The 23023-nt window shown below is 41.5% G+C and overlaps 1 protein-coding gene across 7 annotated transcripts in view; it reads right to left on the minus strand.

Moving 5' to 3' along the window:
* Positions 1 to 23023, minus strand: part of rbms1a (RNA binding motif, single stranded interacting protein 1a) — a 493792-nt gene that overhangs the window by 60887 nt on the left and 409882 nt on the right. For 6 of the 7 annotated variants that reach the window (XM_039757481.1, XM_039757480.1, XM_039757482.1 and 3 more), the window contains exons 5-7: positions 8275 to 8432; positions 4294 to 4373; positions 241 to 356 (exon numbers count right to left, since the gene is read on the minus strand). In XM_039757481.1, coding sequence (XP_039613415.1) covers positions 241 to 356; positions 4294 to 4373; positions 8275 to 8432 — 354 coding nt within the window. The remainder of the gene's footprint in view (positions 1 to 240; positions 357 to 4293; positions 4374 to 8274; positions 8433 to 23023) is intronic. The other variant, XM_039757486.1, reaches the window with a different exon arrangement.

The following is a 23023-nucleotide window of genomic DNA, read 5'->3' on the forward strand; positions in this document are numbered from 1 at the left end:
TCTGTGCCTAGACAAGTACACAGACTATAAGACTTGTCGTGTTTGTTTGGTGCCTGTGGCCAGACAATGCCATTATACTATTCAAGGTTATAAATATATACCACATACACACAAACACACACAATCACAAAACGGAAAAGCTAAATAGCACACACTAATAACCAAATCAACATGATTTTACATCCATCATCACAGTCTTAATGGTCTCAGTCAAAAAAAAAATGTAAAGAAAAGACTTACAAGTCTCACCTCGCCTTCTCTCGGCCAAGCTCTGCCATTCTGAACATATTTGTTCTGATTTTGCCTCTTTTTTTGTCCTCCATCTGCAAACTTGCATAATAAAGGCTCTGTGGGTGCTGTGGGCAAGACGAAACATGACAGATCAGTAAATGGCAAGAGAAGGCACGCAGCTTCCTATTATTATGAAGGCCTGGATCAGGTTATTTATTGGTGCAAGTCTTTCAGAGAGTGGCAGCAGCACTGACAGTTCAATCACTTGGCCAATCTTTATTTTATATAGCACTATTAGGCCCCCGTACCATCAGAGAAAATTGCAATACGGAATCAGATACAGAAATAATCAGTTTGATAAAACGACACAGCATATGTAAAATGAAAATGCTGCTCTGACATATGCCACTTTAAAAAGTCCACAGCAAGCCTGTTTATATTCCTCCATTCATTTGTCTAGCCAGTTCCTAGGTTTGCTTAATGGCTTATTGTCAGGAGGGGTGGGGTGCAAATCAAGCAGCATCAACTGCAAGGCAGGAACCGACCCTAGACAGGACACCACACAAACTCCCAATCCCTCCTGAACTTAAAAGCCCCTCCATCTATCTGTTAGAATACCTACTCAGTCCAGTTTGGGGGTTCAGGGGATCCAAAGTCAGCCCTAGCAGCCAACCCTGAATAGAAAGCTAAAACACTGACTCCTACTGGCCAACTTTGAAGTCACTGCAGAAGATCACCTCATTTGTGTTTGGAATCAAACCAGCACTTGGTGAACTTGCATATTTAGTTCCGTGTCTAATGAGGCAGAAATAAAAGCCCTCGCCAACAATGTTTGTCAAAATACAAATCATTTTAAAGGAAACACTTAATACCAAAAAACAAAACATGTTGCTGTGAAAACCAGTTAACCCAATACAGAGTAACAGCAGCTGTGGACAAGGCGAGCCCATCGTAGGGCCCAATACTTACACACCTACACTCGCACTCGGGTCAATTTGGCTAACCTGCACATCTGGGCATGTGTGAAGAAAACCTTCATGAGACAAACTCCACGCAGACAGTGCCTGGGTGCGGAACCCTAACAAGGGCGCAAGACTAATAATGCAGCAGCCATTCTTTGGTAATAAATTAACAAGAATGAGGAGAGCGAAGGATACTATGGGTAGAACATTAGTCATTTCCTCCCAGGTTGCTTCTCATTCTGGGTGTCAACTGCCTGTAGCCCTTCCAGGGCAGCCAGGGCACACCCCACCCCACTGGTGGCACCCTTCCTTTTGGCACTAGGATAACCACACGTCATCCCTGGCAGTACAGTCTCCCCTCATGCTCCCCTAGGGCTTTACTGAGCCCTGCCATTGCTTTCTGAAGCTTCTGCCAGTCTTTCCTGACGGCAATCCCCCCTGTTTGCTGAACCACCCATACAAATACAGTCTGCCTTCATGTTTGCAAAGCTGATCCAAAATGCGGAAAGACAGAAGAAGCACAAGAGAGAGGAGGCTGGGGGGCACCTCAGCCTGTTAGTCTGTCTATAATATGGTGTAGAGAGGTGTGTGTGTGTGTGTGTGCGCACTACTATTTCTTAGATTAAATAATATATAGAAAAACAACACGCAGCGTTCATTTAGTTTTTTTTTTTAAGTAAATCAGATATCTATTGTTTTTAGGCTTATGCTGTTACTTTACAACTGTAGGAACTCCAGTCTGTTTCTCATGTAGGTGGGCCTGCATGTCCTTCCCATGTCAGCATGGGTGTTCACTCTGATTTTCCTTCCACCAGGCATTTCATAATCTTGGGGGTCATCGCAGTGCACATCTAGTCTGACATACCCAGCGACTCAGTCCAACTAGTCTGTGACTCTCTCCATCTGACCTCCAATGAATTCTCACCGAAGTCCCAACACATAGAAGGCAGTGATGAGGAATAAGCACCATGGGTGTTTTAGACCTCACAAACCGAGGAGAAGCTCCTCTGTTTGATGTCTCATATTTTACATGCTATGTCGGAATGGAAAAAGATTTAAAAAAATAAATAAAGGGCTGAAACTGCGTTTAGACCCACTGTACCTGTTAACCCTTCGTACACCACCGACTCCAACAATCAGCAAACTATTGGTTTTCAGAAAAAGGGGCATCAGTCGCTAAATTTGACATGCCCAGTGATTGTCAGTCATGTAAACTGACATGGTCCAGTGACAATATCAGCAGCTACAGTTGTTAAGTCTAATATAGCCTTGCATAATGTGACATTGGTTATAGGATGAATGTTTGTAGAGATAAGATACATAAGAACGGAATCATGAGACAGTTCATGGCTTATTAACAGACAAAGATCAATGCTGGGCAGAGATGGTAATATAATAAATAAGCCCAGGACGTGAAACCAAAAATATCCTTCAAAGAATGCTGCAAAGGAGTCATTGGTGCCAAAAATCTGATCCAAACACTAATAAGTAAGATGCTGCAGATGTTCTACCAGACGGTTGTGGCGAGTGCCCTCTTCTACGCGGTGGTGTGCTGGGGTGGCAGCATAAAGATGAAAGACGCCTCACGCCTGGACAAACTTGTTAAGAAGGCAGGCTCCATTGTAGGATTAAAGTTGGACAGTTTAACATCTGTGGCAGAGCGACGGGCACTAAGCAAACTCCTGTCAATCATGAAGAATCCACTGCATCCACTTAACAGGATCATCTCCAGACAGAGGAGTAGCTTCAATGACAGACTGAGGAGATCACCCCCACACAATACGACTCTTCAATTCCACACGGGGAGTAAATGCTAACATTAATTTTTTGTATATATTTAATATATAATATTTGTATATATTATATTTAATTGTACCCAAAACTTGGATAACTAAGAAGTGTACAAGTCTGACCTTAATACCTTTGACCCTACGATGTCATGCATCACATACTTAATTTTGGACCTCACCCAGCAATGGCATAGCAATTATAAACAGAAAAGTCCCAAATTGGTGGCACCCATTAAAAAAAAAACATGGCACTGCAAAGAAACACATTTCATTTTATACAAATGTTAAAAATGTGTTGAAACAAACAAAAAACAATACTGCAGTCCTTGGCCCACAAAATCCCCCAATATTTTTTAGAGGTCAAGGAATAGCTATTTAAAAAAAAAAGTCAGATGGTGATGTTATTCCACACCCGGCCCTGTCAGTTGTCTACTGTGTCAGGCATACGTCAGTATCAAAGAAAACGGCGTTCTTTTTAAATGCTGTGGATGCAGTCCTAAGGAATTAAAAAACACCAATATTTCCATAAAAATACATTAGAATAATAAAGTTGCAAATATGAAGGAGGTCGAATAATGAGTTTCCATGGAAATGTAATACCACTTCTATTAAGCCTAATGAAGATACACAGCCAGATAAATGCCATGTAATAACATTATTAACTTAAAACATGAGCACTCAAAGTGTTTTCTCATATAAAGTAATAACTAGCTGAGTTAAAACATTATAATGGATTCCTCACATCGCACTGTAATTTTACTGCGGACAACACTGTGACATTTGACAGTGTATTTCAAATGCGCCTTGTTTTGTTCTGGTTTGCCTTTTTAGGCAGATCACTATTTGTGTCTCTTTTGCCATACTTGGCCCATTTTGCTTCCTTGTGGGGTACTTCTGTATATGTTCGAACACTTAAAGATATATTTTGAACTTTTAAAGTCTGCCCCTCTTTTTGGGCCTGTGCAGGCAAAAGTCTGCCTGTGGAGTTTGGGGTCAGACTGCTTAGGGTAAGGTCTATGTTAAGCAGGCTAGTAAAGGAACGTCCTGTCAAGCTTCATGGGATTTTAGGGGGCCTCATACCCCTTTTTTTCTATTTTGTGTGCATTTATTCATAACAAAATTGTACTTTTGTGAACATTATAAACTGGCCATATTTATCACAATATGGAGCAACCCCCCCATCCCCGGGTCTGAGCAACTGTATTACTGCTATAGTTTACTAAAGACCTAATATACTGATCATATATTAATGCTTTAACACCTTAAACTTTCTAGCTTTACACAAAAAAGCTTTTGTATCACAAACTTACCAAGGACTCCAGATGGCATCTTGATGAATTTTCCATTGAAATGTGAAATGACAGCTTCGCACTTCTCTGTTGACTCCATTCTAAATAGGAACAATGAAGATTTCAAAATTACGTTTCTGAAATATTTATATTTTATATCCAAGCGTGACAAAATATTCCTGAAACTGGTACCTGCCAAACAGCACGCAACAAGAATAAAGTTGAACTTCTAGGTGGACACGTTTCGATTTTAGGATTAGATATTACCAAAACAATCCTTTTGATCTTCCATTTCCTTTACCCACTTATTCAAATACCGGGGCCAACATGAGATGTTAGGCAAAAACCAACCTCAAATGGGCCATTCCAAATCACCACTTACTCTAAAGGTCATGCCACATTATGTGACTTTTCCAGCAATCTTCATCTCATTTACATAATTATGGCGAGTTGGAGGCAGTTGGTGGCGCACTCCCGTGAAGCCAGTCATGCCCAGCAACTCACTCCAACTGGTCCACAGCTCACCCTGGCAAAATCAAACAGTGCTCATCTGGAAGTATAATCCATGCAAAACAGCAGCATGGAAAATGGCCTAACAAACACAAGAGAAGCACGTCTGTCTGATGTCTCCTGTTTTACTTACCACAGCAGAATGTAAAAAGAGGGGACTGGGCAGTCTCATGGTCTGGAATCCCTACAGATTTTATTTTTTCTCCAGCCGTCTGGAGTTTTTTTTTTGTTTTTTCTGTCCACCCTGGCCATTGGACTTTACTCTTATTCTATGTTAATTAATGTTAACTTATTTTATTTTCATATTGTGTCTTTTATTTTTCTATTCTCTATTATGTAAAGCACTTTGAGCTACTGTTTGTATGAAAATGTGCTATATAAATAAATGTTGTTGTTGTAAAAAGTGTTGAGACTGAACCCATCAGGCCTGATAACCCGTACAGCTCTATGATGGTCATACACCACAGTATGGGCCGTCATATAAGGGGGTGCAAGCACAACTATGCTGGAAAGTCTCCACTTGGTTGGTACATATGACAAGCCCAGCGATTTTCAGTCATGGTTCAAGATCAGATCACAACATTAAAACAATCCTGACAAGAACTGGCCATTTAGCCCAATAAAGCTCACCAGTCCTATCCGCCTCTTAATTCTTCCAGAAAAACATCAAGTCTAGTTTTGAAGGTACCTAAAGTCCTACTGTCTACCACACCACCTGGTAATGTACTCCATGTGTCTATGGCTCTCTGTGTGAATTCCTAACGTTTGTATGTTTCCCTTTAACAATTTCGCAACTGTCTCCCTGTGCTCTTGCTGAGCTCATTTTAAAGTCACAGTCTCGATTCCCTGGACTAATTCCCTTCATAATTTCAAACACTCTGGTCATGTCTCCCAACACACCTCTTGATTCGAAGTTGCACAATGTGACATTGGCCTAACCTGTATGTGTCTGGGAGGTGGGATTAAAACAGAATGCTGGAGAAATGGAGAAGGTGCTGACTCCACACGTTCAGGCAGTGGCATTCACATAATTCATATAACCACAACTTTTATTTTTAGCTATGCCAAGATTTGGTGAACTCGAGCATTTCCCAACTTTACAAATGACTAATACAAGAACAGTCAAAAAGCCAAAGTGTTGGGCAAAACTTCTACTGGCATTTCCCTGGTTTCCTTTGCTTTTCTTTAACCGTTAGATAACCCACATGGACTTAAAACAACAGTAAGAGTAGCGCTGTATATCACCACAATTCACTGAGTATTATGGGATAGGCAAAAACTCCACTTAAGGCGAAAAAAAGCATATCTGCATCAGCAAGAATGGGAAATCGGAGCTGAAGCCCCATTTGGCTTGCGATCATTTCACTTGATGCAATGCTTCACCGTCTAATGCCCTAACTGAAAAGGCATGCAGGAACTTGAAAGATAACATATACCCTGGGGACCTAATAAACCAGTTTGTTTTAAGCATGAACATCAGAAAAATAAAGAGCATCCAATCCAAAGCAATTTGCTATTCAAAAACATTTAAAGCATTATGATAAAAACAAAACCACTTTCTGTAAATAATTAAACCTCACCGTAACACAGACAATTGTCCTGATTGTTTCAGACATGCCAGGTCTAAAATGAGTGGGTGCTTTCAGAGCCTTTGACAGTAATGTATGAAGAATTTGTAGCAGGAATTAATAATGAAAAGCAAAAGTGAATTCATGGAAAAAAAGGGTAATCTGATCTCGTCTGCAAGACACTTGCCGAAGTTTGCACCCAGGGCTAGATTTCCAGGAATTCTTGCATGATTTGCCAGTGGTTAGAAATTATTCAGTGGATTTGAGAATGTCATTTTGTTATTTAAGCCTGATGTACATGAACTGTTTTAACTTTTATCCCAAAACTTGTTTTTACTGTAATGAAAAAGAGAAATGTGCTCCACTTTGTCATCAGCAAGAGCCAGTCAGTGTCCCGGCCTTTTCCATTTCATATTCTCAAATGGAGAAGCTGGCCGTGAACCTGGGGGCCCCAAGCTAGTAAATGACAGTTTATTCACTTCTGCTGCAAGGCAGGAGAGCTCAGCCCAGTGGCTCATCCTGTAGTATTCAAGGGCATTTTATATGTATTATTTTATTTGGTTCATGTCTCTTTATGTTAAGGACTTTGTTTTTGTGGTTGAAATTGGCAAAGTTTATTTTTATTATTTTATTATTCTGAGTAGCATAGCGTGAACAATTCAGCCACGCTGTTGGTTTCATGGGATATAAGATGTGTCACACATGTGCGCCAGAGCTTGTGCGAGCTCACCTAAGATAAGTGGTACCACCCCAGAACAACAGGGACTTCTGTTGCTAACAGACTTGTCTCCTTTTTTCCTCACTGTTTCAAGAAATTGCCCCTTGAGGGCAACGGAGCCAAAGAAGCCCTGCCTATTCCAGACCACGCAGTATAAAAGGTTGGCACCCTAATTATTTTTGGATTTCCCTTTCCTCATCATTCATCCTGCTACAACTACTCAGTATCCCTCGGCAGACATATTTAACAATTCTTGCAAAGACCTTAGCGATAGTTTAACAATTGTTAGCTAGCAATTCTAGCAGGCAGTAGTGTTAGGCTTCTGAAATCCTTTTAATTCCTCGACTTTAAGACTTTTGCTTTGCTGTCCCGATCTATTGGTCCATATGGTCCTGACCTATCCCTGTTTTTTTTTTTACCATGTGTCAGGTGTCCTAATCAGCATTTCTTCTCACAATATACTGAGATGGTTGTCTCTTAACGTATCCGGCTTCTGTCTGTGAGGATGCCTCAACTGCAGGCTCCCTTGGCGTTGCTCTCCTTGACATTCTCGTTACACTTGTCCCACCGTCATGGCACCATTTGTTTCTGCGCGTGAATTCAGTTGGGCCAGTGGATTACAGAGTAGCATTTTCAGCTACCTGTGTTAAAGGTGAACTCAGTAAGGACAGCAGCACAGAAGGCTGCTCTATAATCCAAAATCACAAGTGTGAGTCCTGCCACTGCTGCCTTCTTAAGGAGGAGAAGTAGTTCAGAGGGGGCATCACCTCAAATGATGTATCAAGTAAACACAAATGGATCTTTGACCCAAATTTGATCAATGGAGAGGGTGAATGTAACAAGAGAGTCAAGGGCAGCAGAAGCTGATATAAGAAGCACCTTCACAGTTAGAAACCCTTTTGGCTGATGGGGTCCCCCTTTAGTGCGCCTAGATAAGCTGCGACTTACTGACTCAGCGGCCCAGGGTTCGCAGTACTGTCTCCGTGTAAAGATATGAAATGGAGAGGAACAGAATCCTAAGCAGTTTTTCTATTGTGACAGTATTGCTAACAACTGTGAGAAACCACACATTTGCTAAGGTCATAAACTGAGGAAGGGACAATAATAGGAATGCCAATAACAGCAAAAATCACATTGAATAACAAACTGGCTATCATTAAAAATGCACATATCACTCAACTGAAAATTATCGTGCATCCCACCTACCTTGCAAAGCCAACTCCTCGGCTTGAACCATTGCAGTCACGTAGTATTCTTGTGGAGATGACCTGCCCGAAAGGTTTTAGCATGTTTTCTAATTCTTGTTCATCCATTGACAGAGGCAAGTTGGAAATATACAGATTTGTTGGGTCTTGCTCTTGTTGCTGGTAATGAACAAAAAAAATTATTAGTCATTAAAACATTAGAAACATTTTGATGAGAACAAGCCATTCAGTCCAACAATATTGGCTAATCTTATTCACCTGATCTGTCTAAAGCAGCGTTTCCCAAACTTTTTCATTTGGTGGCACACAAAAATAATCCCAAGGCACACCACTCTCTTACTAACCACGAACACATACTGTATATATCTCATACATGTATGTGCTCAACTGTCCAAAGGGGCGGGACTACCAGAGAAGCGGAGATTTGGCCCGCCCCTCTCTGCCTCACTCCCCACCAGTGTTGTGAGGCTCGCTAGTGACCATAAATCCAGAGCAGATGGACTTGAGCTGCCTGGAGATGCGTCTGAAGTGCTCTAAGAGCGGTGTCTGCAACATAGCAATCAAAGAAGTGCTTCTATGCTAGCTTCTCCAGGTAGTCCTGCCCTACTCAGACAGGTCTTGACCACCCAATGAGTTTATCCCTCTCTGGTTTAGACCCAAGTGATCTACACTATTATTTCCATGGCACACCAGGGTAGCTCTCATAGTGCACACTGGTTGAAAAACACTGGTCTAAAACATGAAGTTGAGATCTGAATGTTCATCTGAACAGCCAAGTTAGCACCCCACAAGGAGGTCAAGCAAAGAGGTCCACACAGTTGTGGCTACCTTGAGAGTTTTCACAAACAAGCCTCCACATTTGTGTTTCAAGGCTGGCTGTTTGGAGATTAGGGAAAGCAAGTGGACTCATCCATGTTGGGGACAAAACTACTGTGCGGCAATCAGGAGCAATAATGGATGTGGCAGTGTAGAATATGAGCAAATTACAAGGTGTGACAAAGGGTTCAGGTGTGCCAGTGTGGTGAACACTGGGGCTGCAGCTTCAATTTCCTCCAAGTCTGGGCAAAACACTTCAACTAAAAAAAAAAAGAACATTTCAATAATTTTACAATATCTGCACAATTGTAAATTGCCTTATGGCGGTGTTCACATTTTGTGGGTTGTCATATAAAATAAAGTTTGTAATGTACTTACTGTACTCTCAGAACACTGGTGGTTGTTAATTTTTCAGCAACTTCCCCACCTCTCTCTGGATATTTGGCCCAAACTGGGAGTGAACACAACTGGCTTGACAAACTAATAGGTGTGGGAGCCCACAATATGAGGTTCTCCTAATATGCAGGCCATGATATGATAATACTGAGACTTTCTCAATTATGTAATATGTTGCAAAAATTGTATCAGTCTATGATACCCAATATGGAATTGGCTAAATTAATCCATTCTTTTTTAAATTCTGGACATACATTTCAGATATCTCAGCAGAACTGTGAGGCGAGGGATCAGCCCCGGCAATTGGAAGGTTTCGGGTTTGAATACCATAAATGCCAGAAGTGACTCTACTCCGTTGGGCCCTTGTGTAAGGCCCTCAACCTGAAATTGCTTAGTCCCGGGTATGACTTTAATCTGCATCCTGCCGTGCAAGCAGATACTCCAACTTACAGAGAAAACTTGCGGGTTGGTGGCAGGATTGGCACTCCAGCCACCGTAGTGTGGTGCTGAGGTGTCACCCGTTTCACTTGGGTACAGAAGGCAAAAACGAGTCAAAATAGAGAGACTGTTAAATCGAGCATCAGAATAGAAAGGAAAGGCAAAGATCGATGTCAAAAAATAGCAAACAAAGGGTCAGAATAAATAGTTAAAAAAAAATGGATTAGTATTCATAAAAAAGACCCTTTAACCCATTGTATTGTAATAAAGAAGTTACTACCTCTGAGAAAATACACCTAGCAACAAGGGTACAGCCAAATACTGGTGTACGAAAAAAAACAAAATGGTGGCAAGGATGGTATAAAATAATTTGCATTTGCCATGAGAAATTGTGTTCTACCATTAAGCATTTTCTATTAATTTTTACAAATGTCTTACACACACTAGTGCTTTATAATGGAGACTATAGGGCATAGAGCACCAACTGAAAATAAAACCCTTAAATTTCCTGAATATGTCCACTTTTAAGCACAAAAAGTTTTGAAATAAAAAAACATGTCTTCTGTATTTCCAACATGTTTGTGTCTCGAAATTATTTTATCACATAATAATGGCACTATTTTTCTTGAGGTAAGGATATGTTTTATATTTGCTGGTGTGATAGTCGTGGGAGGAGTTCTCACACACGGAAGTAAATTGCATGATACCAAGCATGTGGCAGGAAAATGTTTACTGTGATTTGGTCTTTCGAGAGGAAACCAAACGTCTGGGTGGGGTGAAAGGTTGTTGCACAGGAAGACAAGAGTGCACAGCTGGTCTCCGTTTGAAATGAGTGAATCTCATAATATTGGTGTTTATTTGTTTACATCCACTTTTCAAGCCAAAAATGTTACCAAGTATTGACTTGTGTTTTTTAAGCAGTGTGGTAAAGAGTAGGACTTTAGGGACTTTCAAAACTTGACTTGTTGTCCCATAGGATAGGCTTGGCAAGTTTTTCTAGACTCAGTGGCTTGTTCTCATTAAAATTTTAATAATGTTCTAACTTTGCTAAATGAGTGAAATATCTTATTCCAATAGCTGTATAGTTTTATACGTGTCAAAGTGGCTTTGACCTGTATACTTTTAATATATTTCTTTTGATTTACACCTTACAGTGTGGCAATGTGATGGAGTGGCTAGAAATGCTGGCACAGAGATTTAGAGACCCGGAGCCTCATGTATAATGCTTTGCATAGAATTCACACTAAACCATAGCGTAAAGACAGAACTATAAATGTGTGTACGCACAAAAAAATTCAGATGCATAAAACTGTGCATAAGCAAAATTCTACACACTTTCCCTTTATAACTCCCAATCAATGTGAATTTTAATGCACATGCACGTGCCTACAGCCCCACCCCGACTCCTCCCAGAATTTCACCTATTTGAATATGCAAATCAATATAAATAGCCCCTTCCATTCAGTGTTTTGATAAAAGACAATGACAAAAGCACATGTAATAGAGAATTTCAGTGAATGTGAAATGTAGGTCCTGCTCAGTGGAGTGAAGGCAAGGAAAAAAAAGTACTAATTGGTGGCTTGAGCAGTGGTATAAGCAATAAAAGGAAACTGATTATAGAGAAGGGCGGAGACACTCGAAAGTTCAAGTTCAGAAAGTCGCACAGTGCTTGAAATAAAAAAGAAGTAGTCAGATATCAAACTTGCTGTGAAAAGGCGAGTTGCAGCCTCCCGTCTGAGTGGAGGTGGTGGAATTTTGGGTCTCACACCATTTGAGCAGTGAGCTGCTGCAATTAATTGGCAAGACACTTATATACCTCACCACAATATTAATGAGACACATTTTCACATCACAGATAATTTTCACATTAATAGAGTTGGGAAATGCTTTCTATTACATAAGCAAGTTCATCCTATGAATGTGCCTTTATAGTAATGTGTGTGCAGGTGATCACTCAGATTACATTTGAAAAACGTAGCTGTGAATTGAGCATTGATTTTTGCCAGTTCAATCACAGTGTAAGGAAATTTTATATATCTGGATGACAAGCAGATAATACCATCCCATACACCTGGCATGGCACGACACAGTGATGACTGAGAAATACCCGATCAGTCAGTAAGTTCATGTTGAAAAGCTCCTGTGGCTAAAAACCTGAAGGTGGACAAAACTTGTAAAGGACCAGGTAGAGCACGATTCATCAAAGTCCGCCTTTAAAAGCTGGTGCCATTTCAGCACACAACTCCAAGAGGATAAAGCTTGGAAGTCTAAATTGACTTAGAAGCCAATCATCATCATTGCACAAGACGTCAGTATGATCAGTAAATATGCACTCTCTTCTAATTCTTCCATTTGCAATGTATTCCAAAAACAATAATAAAAGCTGCCATGGTAGTTGGAATAGTTTGGCCATTCCATGCATCATTATATTGTTACAGAATGATTACAATCAAGCGCTTCAAATTTGTAAATGACATGCAATTATTTCAGGGTATTTGATAAAGCCTGCATCATGGAGGCAAATATGAAAAAGAAAGGGAAAACACACAGAAATAGTAGCACTGCTTTGATGCTGGGTGCTGCTGGTTTACAAAACCAAGCAGAAACGTTCATACGTTTGGTCAGAGGTGGCCGTGAAAATGTGCGTAGCTTTACGCCAAGGTTAGTTTTTATACGTCTCGATGTGAGTGTTAAACGGCCATACGCAACATTTTTGTGTGTACACACTATTTATACATGAGGCCCCTGGGCAGGGCCTTGGGCTTTATTAATATCTGATCCAGGCAGAAAGTCTGCATCTTCTCTGGGCACTCCAGTTTGTCTTCTCAGAGATGTTAATTGGTCCAGCATGAGCGAGTGCAGGCGTTTTCATCTGTGTGCCATGAGACAGATTGTGGAGTTTGACGATTCTTGGATACATGCAATGAAACAGTGCTGTCAAGGGCATTATGGGTCACACATGTTTAACAGGTCAAGGATCTCATAGAAGTTAGCAGTAGGAGACACTGGGGAACTCGGGTATCCGTCAGCTTCTTCCGCAACCCAAAAGATGTTGATCTTGAGGAACACTCTGCCAACTGGCAACTCTAGCTGGGACCCTAACACTTTATCAGCCTTATTTATGCGTATTTTACAGTAGATTTAGAAATGAATGGATGGATGAATGTTATATTCTCCATTGCTACGAGGGGCAAAATGAAACCTAAAACACCTGGAGATTTCAGAGTTACATTATTTAAGAGCTTTGACTGACTGACTGACTTCCAGCAGTGCATGGGAGACACCCTGCAAGGTGCCATTAGCATCGCTTGCTCAAGGTCAGAGCTCTGGCTCATAACAAGCAAGTGCTACAAGAGGGTCTTACAGTTTTAGTCTCACCTTAAGAAGCTTGCCCCTCTTTTTGTTCCAAGTAATGCAAAACCTAACACAGTATCTTCATGCTGTATAAAAACACTGTAGTTGTGCTCTAGGGCATGGTTTTAATTGGAATTTGAGAAGAAGCACTTGCAGTCTTTTAAAAATGGTTAAAACTTTCCCCTCCAGTTCCTATTACTGGCTTAATGAAGGGTCACAATGAGTGACGATTAACTCCATTTTTGTCCATGCCCTGCTGTCCGATATCTCAGCCAACTTCCCTGCTGTATGTTTTAATTGAGTCAGCAGAAAATACGAGACACGAGATGAGCCCATTGAGAACACTCCAATCACATTAATATTCAGTACAGCCTCACTTTTACAGTAACAAAAAAATATAATCTGGGAGAGAAACCTTCCCCATGAAAAGAAAGTGTAAATAAATAATACTGGAAAAAGAACCTAATCTAAGAAACAAAATAAAAAGACTGCCAAACGAGTTACAAAGCCACACAAATGATGGTGTTCAGCGGGGAAGTGGGGGCCTCTGAAATAAAGGCACGGCCAGGGGTGAACAAGTGTGAAGCTGCCTTCTTCTCAGCTAACCAACCGAACAAGGGCGATTACTGGAGCTGACAAAGTAGAGATTGGAGCACCGGTGCCAAGTATTTGCAGGGAGCCGATGCAGGAGAGTGAAGAAATCAGCCTTGTGTGCCAATAAACAATGAAAGGAGGTTAGCAAATGACAGAGAGCAGTCCACATTGGGGGGCACAGCTCAAAATTGTTCAAAGATGTTGTTTTAGCACAATGTCAAGAAAAAAAAAAACCCAGCAGATTTGCTACATCAGCTACAATGGCACACTGCTCCTTTTAAACAGAAGGGAATTGACTCATGTGATTCACCCAAGGAAACCTTTGTGAGAAAAGACCTTAGCAAATGACACGCCGTCTTATTCTAATTAAAGCAGAAACCATAAGGAACAACGACAACACATATTCCCTTCCTGCCTGGTGGCATCTAGTGAGGTGTAATTTAGGGGCTGGAAGTTCAAATGCATAATCAATGACATAAGATGGCACCCTCAAATCTGTTTAATCTACATCAGGGTTGCAGGGACACCACGTCCTAACCGGTCAGCATTTGGCACAAGGCAACAAACAGCCCTGGACCGGGTGTCACAGCACAGAGCCCACTGGCGCACACATCCACCCTCACATAGGGCCAGCGTGGAACTGCCAGTCAATCTGACCTGCATGTCATTGTGTGGAAATCCACACCGTCACGGGGAGAATGTGCCATGCACTGCAACCGGGAGTGGTAGCAAACACCAATGACTGAACCGGTGCCCACCAAGACTCAGTCACTTTTTCCATTTAGCACATGACATATGATTCACAAGGCTTTGTTCCCTCCAAATACACCGAAGCCACATCCACACAGCATTTTCCTTTCATTACTCCACACACACGCAAACTTCACACAGACAACTAAGTGTTGGATTTGAATCCAGGATGCGGAGCTGCATGAGGAACCACTGCTAGCAGTACCGGCCTAAAAACTGAACATAAAATAACGTCACATTCTCAGATACAGGGGAGCTAATGCTGGGTGCAAGTTTGCATGTGGCAGCAGTGCATTACATGGCTCATACACATTCCAGGGTCTTGATGAGGTGGGAGTAAAATCTGTGTCGGGGACAAGGCTAAAGTGGGTGTTAATCTGTCACAAGGCCCACCCCATGGACACGTCTTCTACACACGATATCTTTGAAATATAGACGTAAAATGCAGGCAGCAGCAGGATTCAAAATTGTGACACTGGAACGTGCCACCTTGCTTACGTAGGGATCTATTAGTCATTCAATTAAAATCGTAATACTTATAAATAGCATAACAACAATGTATTCTTTAACAGCCTTTCAAAACAGAAGCCATTGAAAAGTTTGAAAACAGTGTCAGTAAAAATGGCCATGACTCAACTTGAATGTGTGTGACAGCAGGGTGCTGGTAATGCCATGACATGGACACAAAATGATTTGTCACCTGTTTTGTTCAAGAGTGTTCGACAAATGGAATTTCTTTCTGTTTTACCACAGAAGGGTATGCATGGCGTGTGAATGGGGGCTGGGGGGCAGAAAAAAAAAAACAGCAATGAATGCGGAGAGAACAAGAAGCCGAGAGCCAGCAAAGGCAGCGTGAAATGAATTACAGCTGGAGTGGCCCGTAACCACTGAATTGAGCCTCTCAGTTTAGCACTCAATTAAAGGAAAGAAAAATGTGACGCCAAAGAAAGGGAGAAGAGCACACAGAGGCTCCTCCGGTAGAGCGATGTTTCCATCTCACACGGAAGGCTAGTAATACCAGGCATCATCTTATAGGTCCCCTGTATGGCATCATCTTATAGGTCCCCTGTATGGCATCATCTTATAGGTCCTCTGTAAGAACACTTGAGTCCGAACTCATGACAAGGACCCAAGTCAACCTAAAATTCATAGTCCACCTGTCACCAAATCCAAACTGGTTCAAGTGAGGCATTATATATATATATATATATATATATATATATATATATATATATATATATATATATATATATATATATATATATATATATATATACAGTGGCACGGTGCCTCGCAGTTAGGAGACCCAGGTTCGCTTCCCGGGTCCTCCCTGCGTGGAGTTTGCATGTTCTCCCCGTGTCTGCGTGGGTTTCCTCCGGGTGCTCCAGGTTTCCTCCCACAATCCAAAGACATGCAGGTTAGGTGGATTGGCGATTCTAAATTGGCCCTAGTGTGTGTTTGTGTGTGTCCTGCAGTGGGTTGGCACCCTGCCCAGGATTGGTTCCTGCCTTGTGCCCGGTGTTGGCTGGGATTGGCTCCAGCGGACCCCCGTGACCCTGTATTCAGATTCAGTGGGTTACAAACTGGATGGATGGATGGATATATATACACACACATACACACACACATACACACACATACACACACACACACACACATACACATACCAAAAAACTAAAGCACAGGTTTGTGCTCTGGTGGCCAGTCTGCATAATACCACACAAACCAGAAACCACCTGGGCACCACGCTAATCATCAGCTGTGCTCAAAATAAATCTCCTTGCACAGAGAAGCTCCAAGGTGTCATTCTTCATTCATCACTTTCTCTTTAGATTCTCCATGTCCTGCTCCACTGGTTTCCAACCAAAGTCCCGTTGATGAAGCTATATATAAAAAATAAAAAAACAACTTTACCTGTATGGCGCGCCTTCTGATGAAACTGAAAGCTCTATTTATTCCGCCTGTGAAAACAGGATTTACCTTTCCTCTCCAGCCGTCTAGGGGCCCTGCTCCCAGTGACAAACTGCGCTTTCTGGTTTTGATTTCAGCTCTCCTCGTAATGGCTGAAGAATTGCCTTCATTAAAATAATAATTGCTTGGTTTGAACTTTTAAATTGTCTGATTATCTTTCATGCCGCCGTGCCTCAATTGGACAGCTGGTGATGTCTCACTCTGAAGAGTGCGGCTCACAACGGTTAGATGGAACGGAATAATGAGTTAAAAAAAAAAAAAAGTCGTGGAGATCACAGGGTTGCTGAGGGCATTTAAATCAATTAAACTTCATCCTTTAACAGTCAGGCTTTGTGCAAACCTATAATTCTGCGCCAGTTCCTCTACAAGAACTAATTTCCTGTTCATTTCTCACCTGTCATAAAGTGCGGTCAATCAAATGAAGACCAGTGCTGATGATTCAGATACAACTCAGTGAACACAATCAAACAACTTACAAGATCAATTCAAGCCAATTAAAAATGTAACCCCGCTTCCCGTTATCAATATTCAGTCGAAAGGCATCAATCACCAGCAAATGCTTTTGATGGCAGTCCTTTATGTACAATAAAATGGAGAGCAATTTCCCTAAGTACAGTTTAGCCTGAAATACTGCGACACTGCAAAAAAGTACTCAGCTCAGTGAGTGGGCACGCGACGGACTGGTGTCCTTATCCAGGTCCGGCTTGCACCCAGCGCTGCTGGGATAGGCCCCCTGTTACCGTGAACTGGGTTAAGCCGGTTTCAGAATGCTTATATTAGGTCAATGGTTGGTCTTTTCAACTACATGTCCCAAAAAGGACTGGTGCCCTGGCCAGGCCTGTTTCAAGCTGTGTGCCCAGGGCTGCTGGGATAGACTCTGGACCCCCATGTCCCCCAGGTTTGAGACTGCCATGTTATGTCACTGTATGCTCTTCTCAACTACATGTCCCTAAATGGACTGGTGCCATGGACTGGTATGCTTCCTGCTTCATACCCAGTGTTGCCAGGATAGGCTGTGGACCTCCTAAACCTTTTTTTTTTTAAATCAAATAACATTCCATACAAATAAGTCAAATGGATTATGCAGGTTTGAGACTGTCACGTCATGTCACTGGTTGTTCTTTTCAACTACATGCCCCTAAAGAGACTGGTGCCCTGAGCAGGTTGGTTTCCTGTTCTGTGCCAGTGCTGGAGGAATAAGCACTTGACCGCTGTGACCCTGTATTGGTTTGACTATGAATAGAAGTTATTTACATTCTTTTTATATCTTTTATCTAAAATAAGTCAACTTCCTCATCCTGCAGCATAAAATGTGCAACACAGTAATCTATAAAAATAAAATTGCAAGCTATTTGTTTGCCTGTATGTTCCCAAATCATGCAAAAATGGCTGAACTGACTAACACAAAATTTGGCATGTGCATTGCTGTTGGCCCAACTTCAAATAAAGAGGTTATTATAAGGGTTGGGGACACAACATTAGCACTGACATGGGGACTACAATCCAGATCAGGCAGCAGGAGTGTGCTGGGGCTGAGTCAAGGATGTCGTCATTGGCACCCACAAAGTTTTGTTCCAACCAAAGTGGAATCTCATTGAGCACAGGGTACCGCAGTGTCTTCTTCTCAATTTCATTATCTCGCAGGACCACACCTTGAGTATGCTGTTTTGTCTCATTGTGGGTTGTGTTCAGCCATGCTGAACTCCCAAAAGACAAACATTTCTCCTTTTATATATACCAAGGCATTTCTGCTAGTATAATATAACATCACATTCTGAAACCGCTTAATCCAATTCGGGGTTTCAGGCACATAGCCACGTGTGAAGGCCAATTCCGAGTCATTCACAGGACCAGACACAATTCAAGAAACAACTCTTTAAAAAGTCTGCATTTAAAAATGACGGAAACATTGCCTCTGAAAAGGCTCCGCCCACAGCCTTTCTTCCTAAAAATGTGCCGCAATTTTCTTCAGCTCAAGCACTTTAAACGCTTGGGGTTGCCATGTGCCATTTTTCTCCTCACTTGTTAGACTGATATGTAAAATAACTCAATAAAAACAGGGAGAGAGAAAAAGAAACTGACAAAAGACTTAATGCTGAGAGAGGATAAAAGCCATCAATTCAAAAGCTCAGTTATAACAAGCTAACTGATGTTTGACTAATTTATATATAGTATCTTGCTAGCATTTTGACTACTGTGGCACTACATGGCATAACAGCAGCAAACAGTGCTTAGAGAATATTGCCGTCTGTAAATATTTATACATAAATGTATCAAACTATCTAATTAATTATATATATATATATATATATATATATATATATATATATATATATATATATATATATATATATATATATATATATATATATATATATATATATATAGAGTGACCAGTAGGGGGTGCAAACCCCAGACATAACCACCACAACACAAGTCCTGCATTCAAATAAAAGGTTTATTATAATAAAGTACTTTTGCAGTAGGCTTATTTATAATAATACACACAAGCACACCTCTCTTCTTCTCTCTTTTCCTTCTCCTTTCAATCCACCAGGCAAGCTTGTCCATCTTCCACTCAAATCCAATTCACTTAGGTAAGGTTGAGCTGCTTTTATCTCAGAGCTGTGAGAACTTTTGGTGCCATTGCATAGCCCATTGGAAGCAGTTCTGAGTCAAATAGAACATCCACAAAGTAGGAATCACAGCTCCCCTGGAATCTGATAAGATGTCCCATGGGACTACAATTCCCAGCATGCCTTTTGGGTGTTTGTACATTTGGTGTCGCCCCAGGGATGGTGCCACCTAGCGTGTCAGAGAAGCATGTAGCCCTGACAGGCTGTCTCCCTTTGCAACTGGTTATATTTAGTTTTAATGCATGTGATGCATTCTTCACTCATGCAACACACAGGGGTCTTTTAGGAGACCGCTCAGCCATAGAAGGATTTATCCATTGTAACTACAGGCTTGGCGATGGTTGGACGACGTTAACAAGCGTATCACTGCTCTCTGCCGTTTAAAGTCCCCGCCCACAGTTTGAGCAATGTCACTGGAACCATCTTGTTTCCACCAAAGTCACTAATGGTTGTCTCCAGACGTGTATACTACAGACTACCCTTTAACCTAACCTGTATGGCTTTGGGATACGACAGGAAAGTCCCTGGAGAAAAGCCTACAGAGACACAAGGAGAACATGTACACTCTTCAGTGGTAATGTACATGTTTAACCAAGTCTTTCTGAACCCGCACTTTCCACTGAAGGGCTGTCCAGAATCACAGTCTACCCTAGTGGCACTGGGCAGAGAGTGGGTGTCATTGAACCATTCCTGGATGGGCTGAGTCAGTGTATTATGGGTCTCATCAAAACGTCCTAACAGAGGTGATCAGTTTAGGGTGGCCATTCGGCAAAAAGTGTAAACAGGTTTGGTTGTATGTACTGCCAGTTCGTCTTCATGCACACAGGATAAATCTGTTTAAGGGCAGCTGCCTTCCCTCTGCACACAGTGCTGCTACATCCATCCATCCATCTCCTTAGTTTATGTACTGATTAGAATTATGAGGCCATGAACCATCATTAAGGACATAAGTGTCCAGTACTGAGTAGTTTGCAGTACTGTCAAGTGTACAGAGGACAGAGAACCTCTTACTTGCCATGACAAAGGACCTTGGTGGCAAACATTGGTTGCAGAATGGATGCTGCAGTTTGTACAGAGTACTTCATTACACTTGGCTGGCATCTTAGCGTCTGAGAGGTCCTGTGCATCTTGTGCTTATCTAATGATGTCAGATTTATTCTAGGGGGCTGTATTTATTGTCTGTCAGAAATCTGCAAGTAAAAATGTTGTTGTACTGAGGACACATGGCCCAGAATCCAAAATTATCATTAAAGGCATATTCATGCAAAATAGTTGCTCATCATTATATGATTTTTCTTTCCGTTGGCAGAAATTCTTTAGCATCACTATTAAATGCTGAAATCCTGTTTTTCAAATATTTGAATAGAGTACACACACACGCTCTCCATCATTCCAGGCTAATTTAGAGTCTCTAATCACCCTAAGCAAAGAAGCTCAGAGAAAGACCATCACAGGCATGGGCACACCTTGAAAGTGGCCGTCTTCATTCATTTTGATAAATAAAGTATATAGTATCTGGCCGGAATATAGTTTAGTTTCTTTTTTTTTTTAACATTACATATATTGGGTCACAGGCCATAGCCTAACCTGGCAGCATCAGGGTGTCAGTCCATCCCAGGGCATGATGCCATACTCACACACAATGGTCCAATTTAGAGTTCTTTATCAACTTAACATGCCAGGAAACCACGAAAGCTATGTGGACACACGAAGAGCGTGTAGATGGGATGGGAAAATGTTTTAACCCTGGACATCTAGCTGGGCGGCTGCAGCAATAACTGATATTCCACTCATCTGGCATGCAGTAGCACTAAAATATAACATCATCTCGTTTTCTCTCTCTCTTTGCTCTCTCCCTCATCCATTATTAAACCTGCTTAATCCATTACAGGTTGCAAAGCTTGAAGCTGAAAACATCTGGATAGTCCGGCAAATAAAAAATGAGGAGGAGAAAGAAGGACCTACTTGTCAGTGAATGCTGAAATGTAACAGAAGGCGTTGTATCACACCAAAAAACACAAAAAACGTAACATTAGTGTTACCAGAAACCTGCCAACCCAAAGGAGGACACCGAAGGTCAGCAAGGAGGACAAAGCCATGATAAAGGAGGACAAAGGAGAACGTGTCCCATTCTATTCACGAAACACATTGTGTAATGTGTGTTACAATAAAAACTTGTTTTTGAGTGGTCACAAAACGAGTCATCAAAATGAAAATTTACCGTAGAACTATGCCGTTTCATATTTTTCAGACAAGGCAACTTTTCCCAGCAGTTCATTGTTCCAGGCAGCATAGGCGTGGAACTCCACGAACTGTACTTTACTGTGTTTCTCACTGGTAACGTGTCATTCTAAATGAGTGGTAACCTTGTTTGCAACGGACACGTAAGAATCACAAACCATACACTTTGCTCTGTTTTCGGTGCATCCTTCACTAAAGCACGGATACTTCGTTTTCATGTGGTCTGAGAATTTGCATTTCCTCTTGTTAGTGTTACTGCTGGATGACATCTTTAGATAAAAGACTACAGCATATTTGTATAATAAGAACAGACAACACAAAAAGTGGGCATAGGCGTGTAGCCGTTTTGTTTTTAATAATACATATATGATATAATGTAAAACACAGAGATGATAGCATGCGAGTTCAGCCAATGACACGGTCAAGTCAGTGATTGATGAAAGCCAGACATTTTCACCTTTTTAGGCATTGCCTGCCGGACGCAGGACGAAACGCTGAAAAGTAGGACATGTCCTCCTTTTGCCGGACGTCGGGTAACCCTACTAAATGTTCTCAAACCTAATTAATCCAATTCTGGTTCAAGGGGGTTAGCAGCACAAGGGTGAAAGCATGGCACCATTCCATCCTAGGGTCATCTCATTAGAACGTCTGTGATGAGAGCAGGATATTCAGCCCGACAAGCTCGTCCATCCTGTTCACCTAAATTGTTTAAAATAACATGAAGCCGAGATCTGATGGTCCCCAAAGTCGTACTCTCCAACACACCATTTTATTCCACGTGTGTCTGAATCTTTTTGTGCAAAATCGGCTGTGTCCCACTGTTGTTGTTGTAGATTATATTTTAAAGTACCGGCCTGGATCCACTGTGCTGATTCCTTTCAGAATTATAAATCCCTTGATCTCCATTTGCTCAAACTGAACAGTTCAGCTCCTTCAATCTCTCCTCATAACTGATACCTCTCAATTCTAGTCATGTAACTTGATAAACTTGGCCGTCAAGGTCAGTAACTGGTCATCAACTCTGACATCCCCTCCATCTTGAAGCTGTCTAATAGGATATCAGATTTAACAGAATTGTCTGACAGACTACCAAATAAAATATAAGGGCTATCATGAAACAAATAACACTGATACGAGGTCTCCATCACTGCTGCTGGATACAAGTAGAATCAAGAAAATCAAGCTGTGCAATACTAACAAATATTATGTGAAACTTCACATCACAAACATACGAAAAGCTGAACAGGGAACATACAAACAAGATATTATCTTAGGTTCATCGGTTTACTTTCTGGGAGCATGAACTGTCCCACCTTGGCCAATCACCTTTGGCAATGCCTCCATCCACTGAGTTTCTAGCCTCCCAAGTACAGTCCAGCTCTCCTGCAGCCACCTACTTATGGAGATTGGTCATCAAGTGACTTGTCCCTCTTCCATAAATTGGAAAATTGCCTAAAAGACTTGGTTTTCATAAGACAGATCATGTCCAGACTGATGTACTGAAAGACCTTGCCAAAGAAAATTTCCAAGAATGCTTCCATTGTGGAGAAACCA

This window comes from Polypterus senegalus, chromosome 6 (assembly GCF_016835505.1).
Source record: "Polypterus senegalus isolate Bchr_013 chromosome 6, ASM1683550v1, whole genome shotgun sequence".
Taxonomy (NCBI): Eukaryota; Metazoa; Chordata; class Cladistia; order Polypteriformes; family Polypteridae; genus Polypterus; species Polypterus senegalus.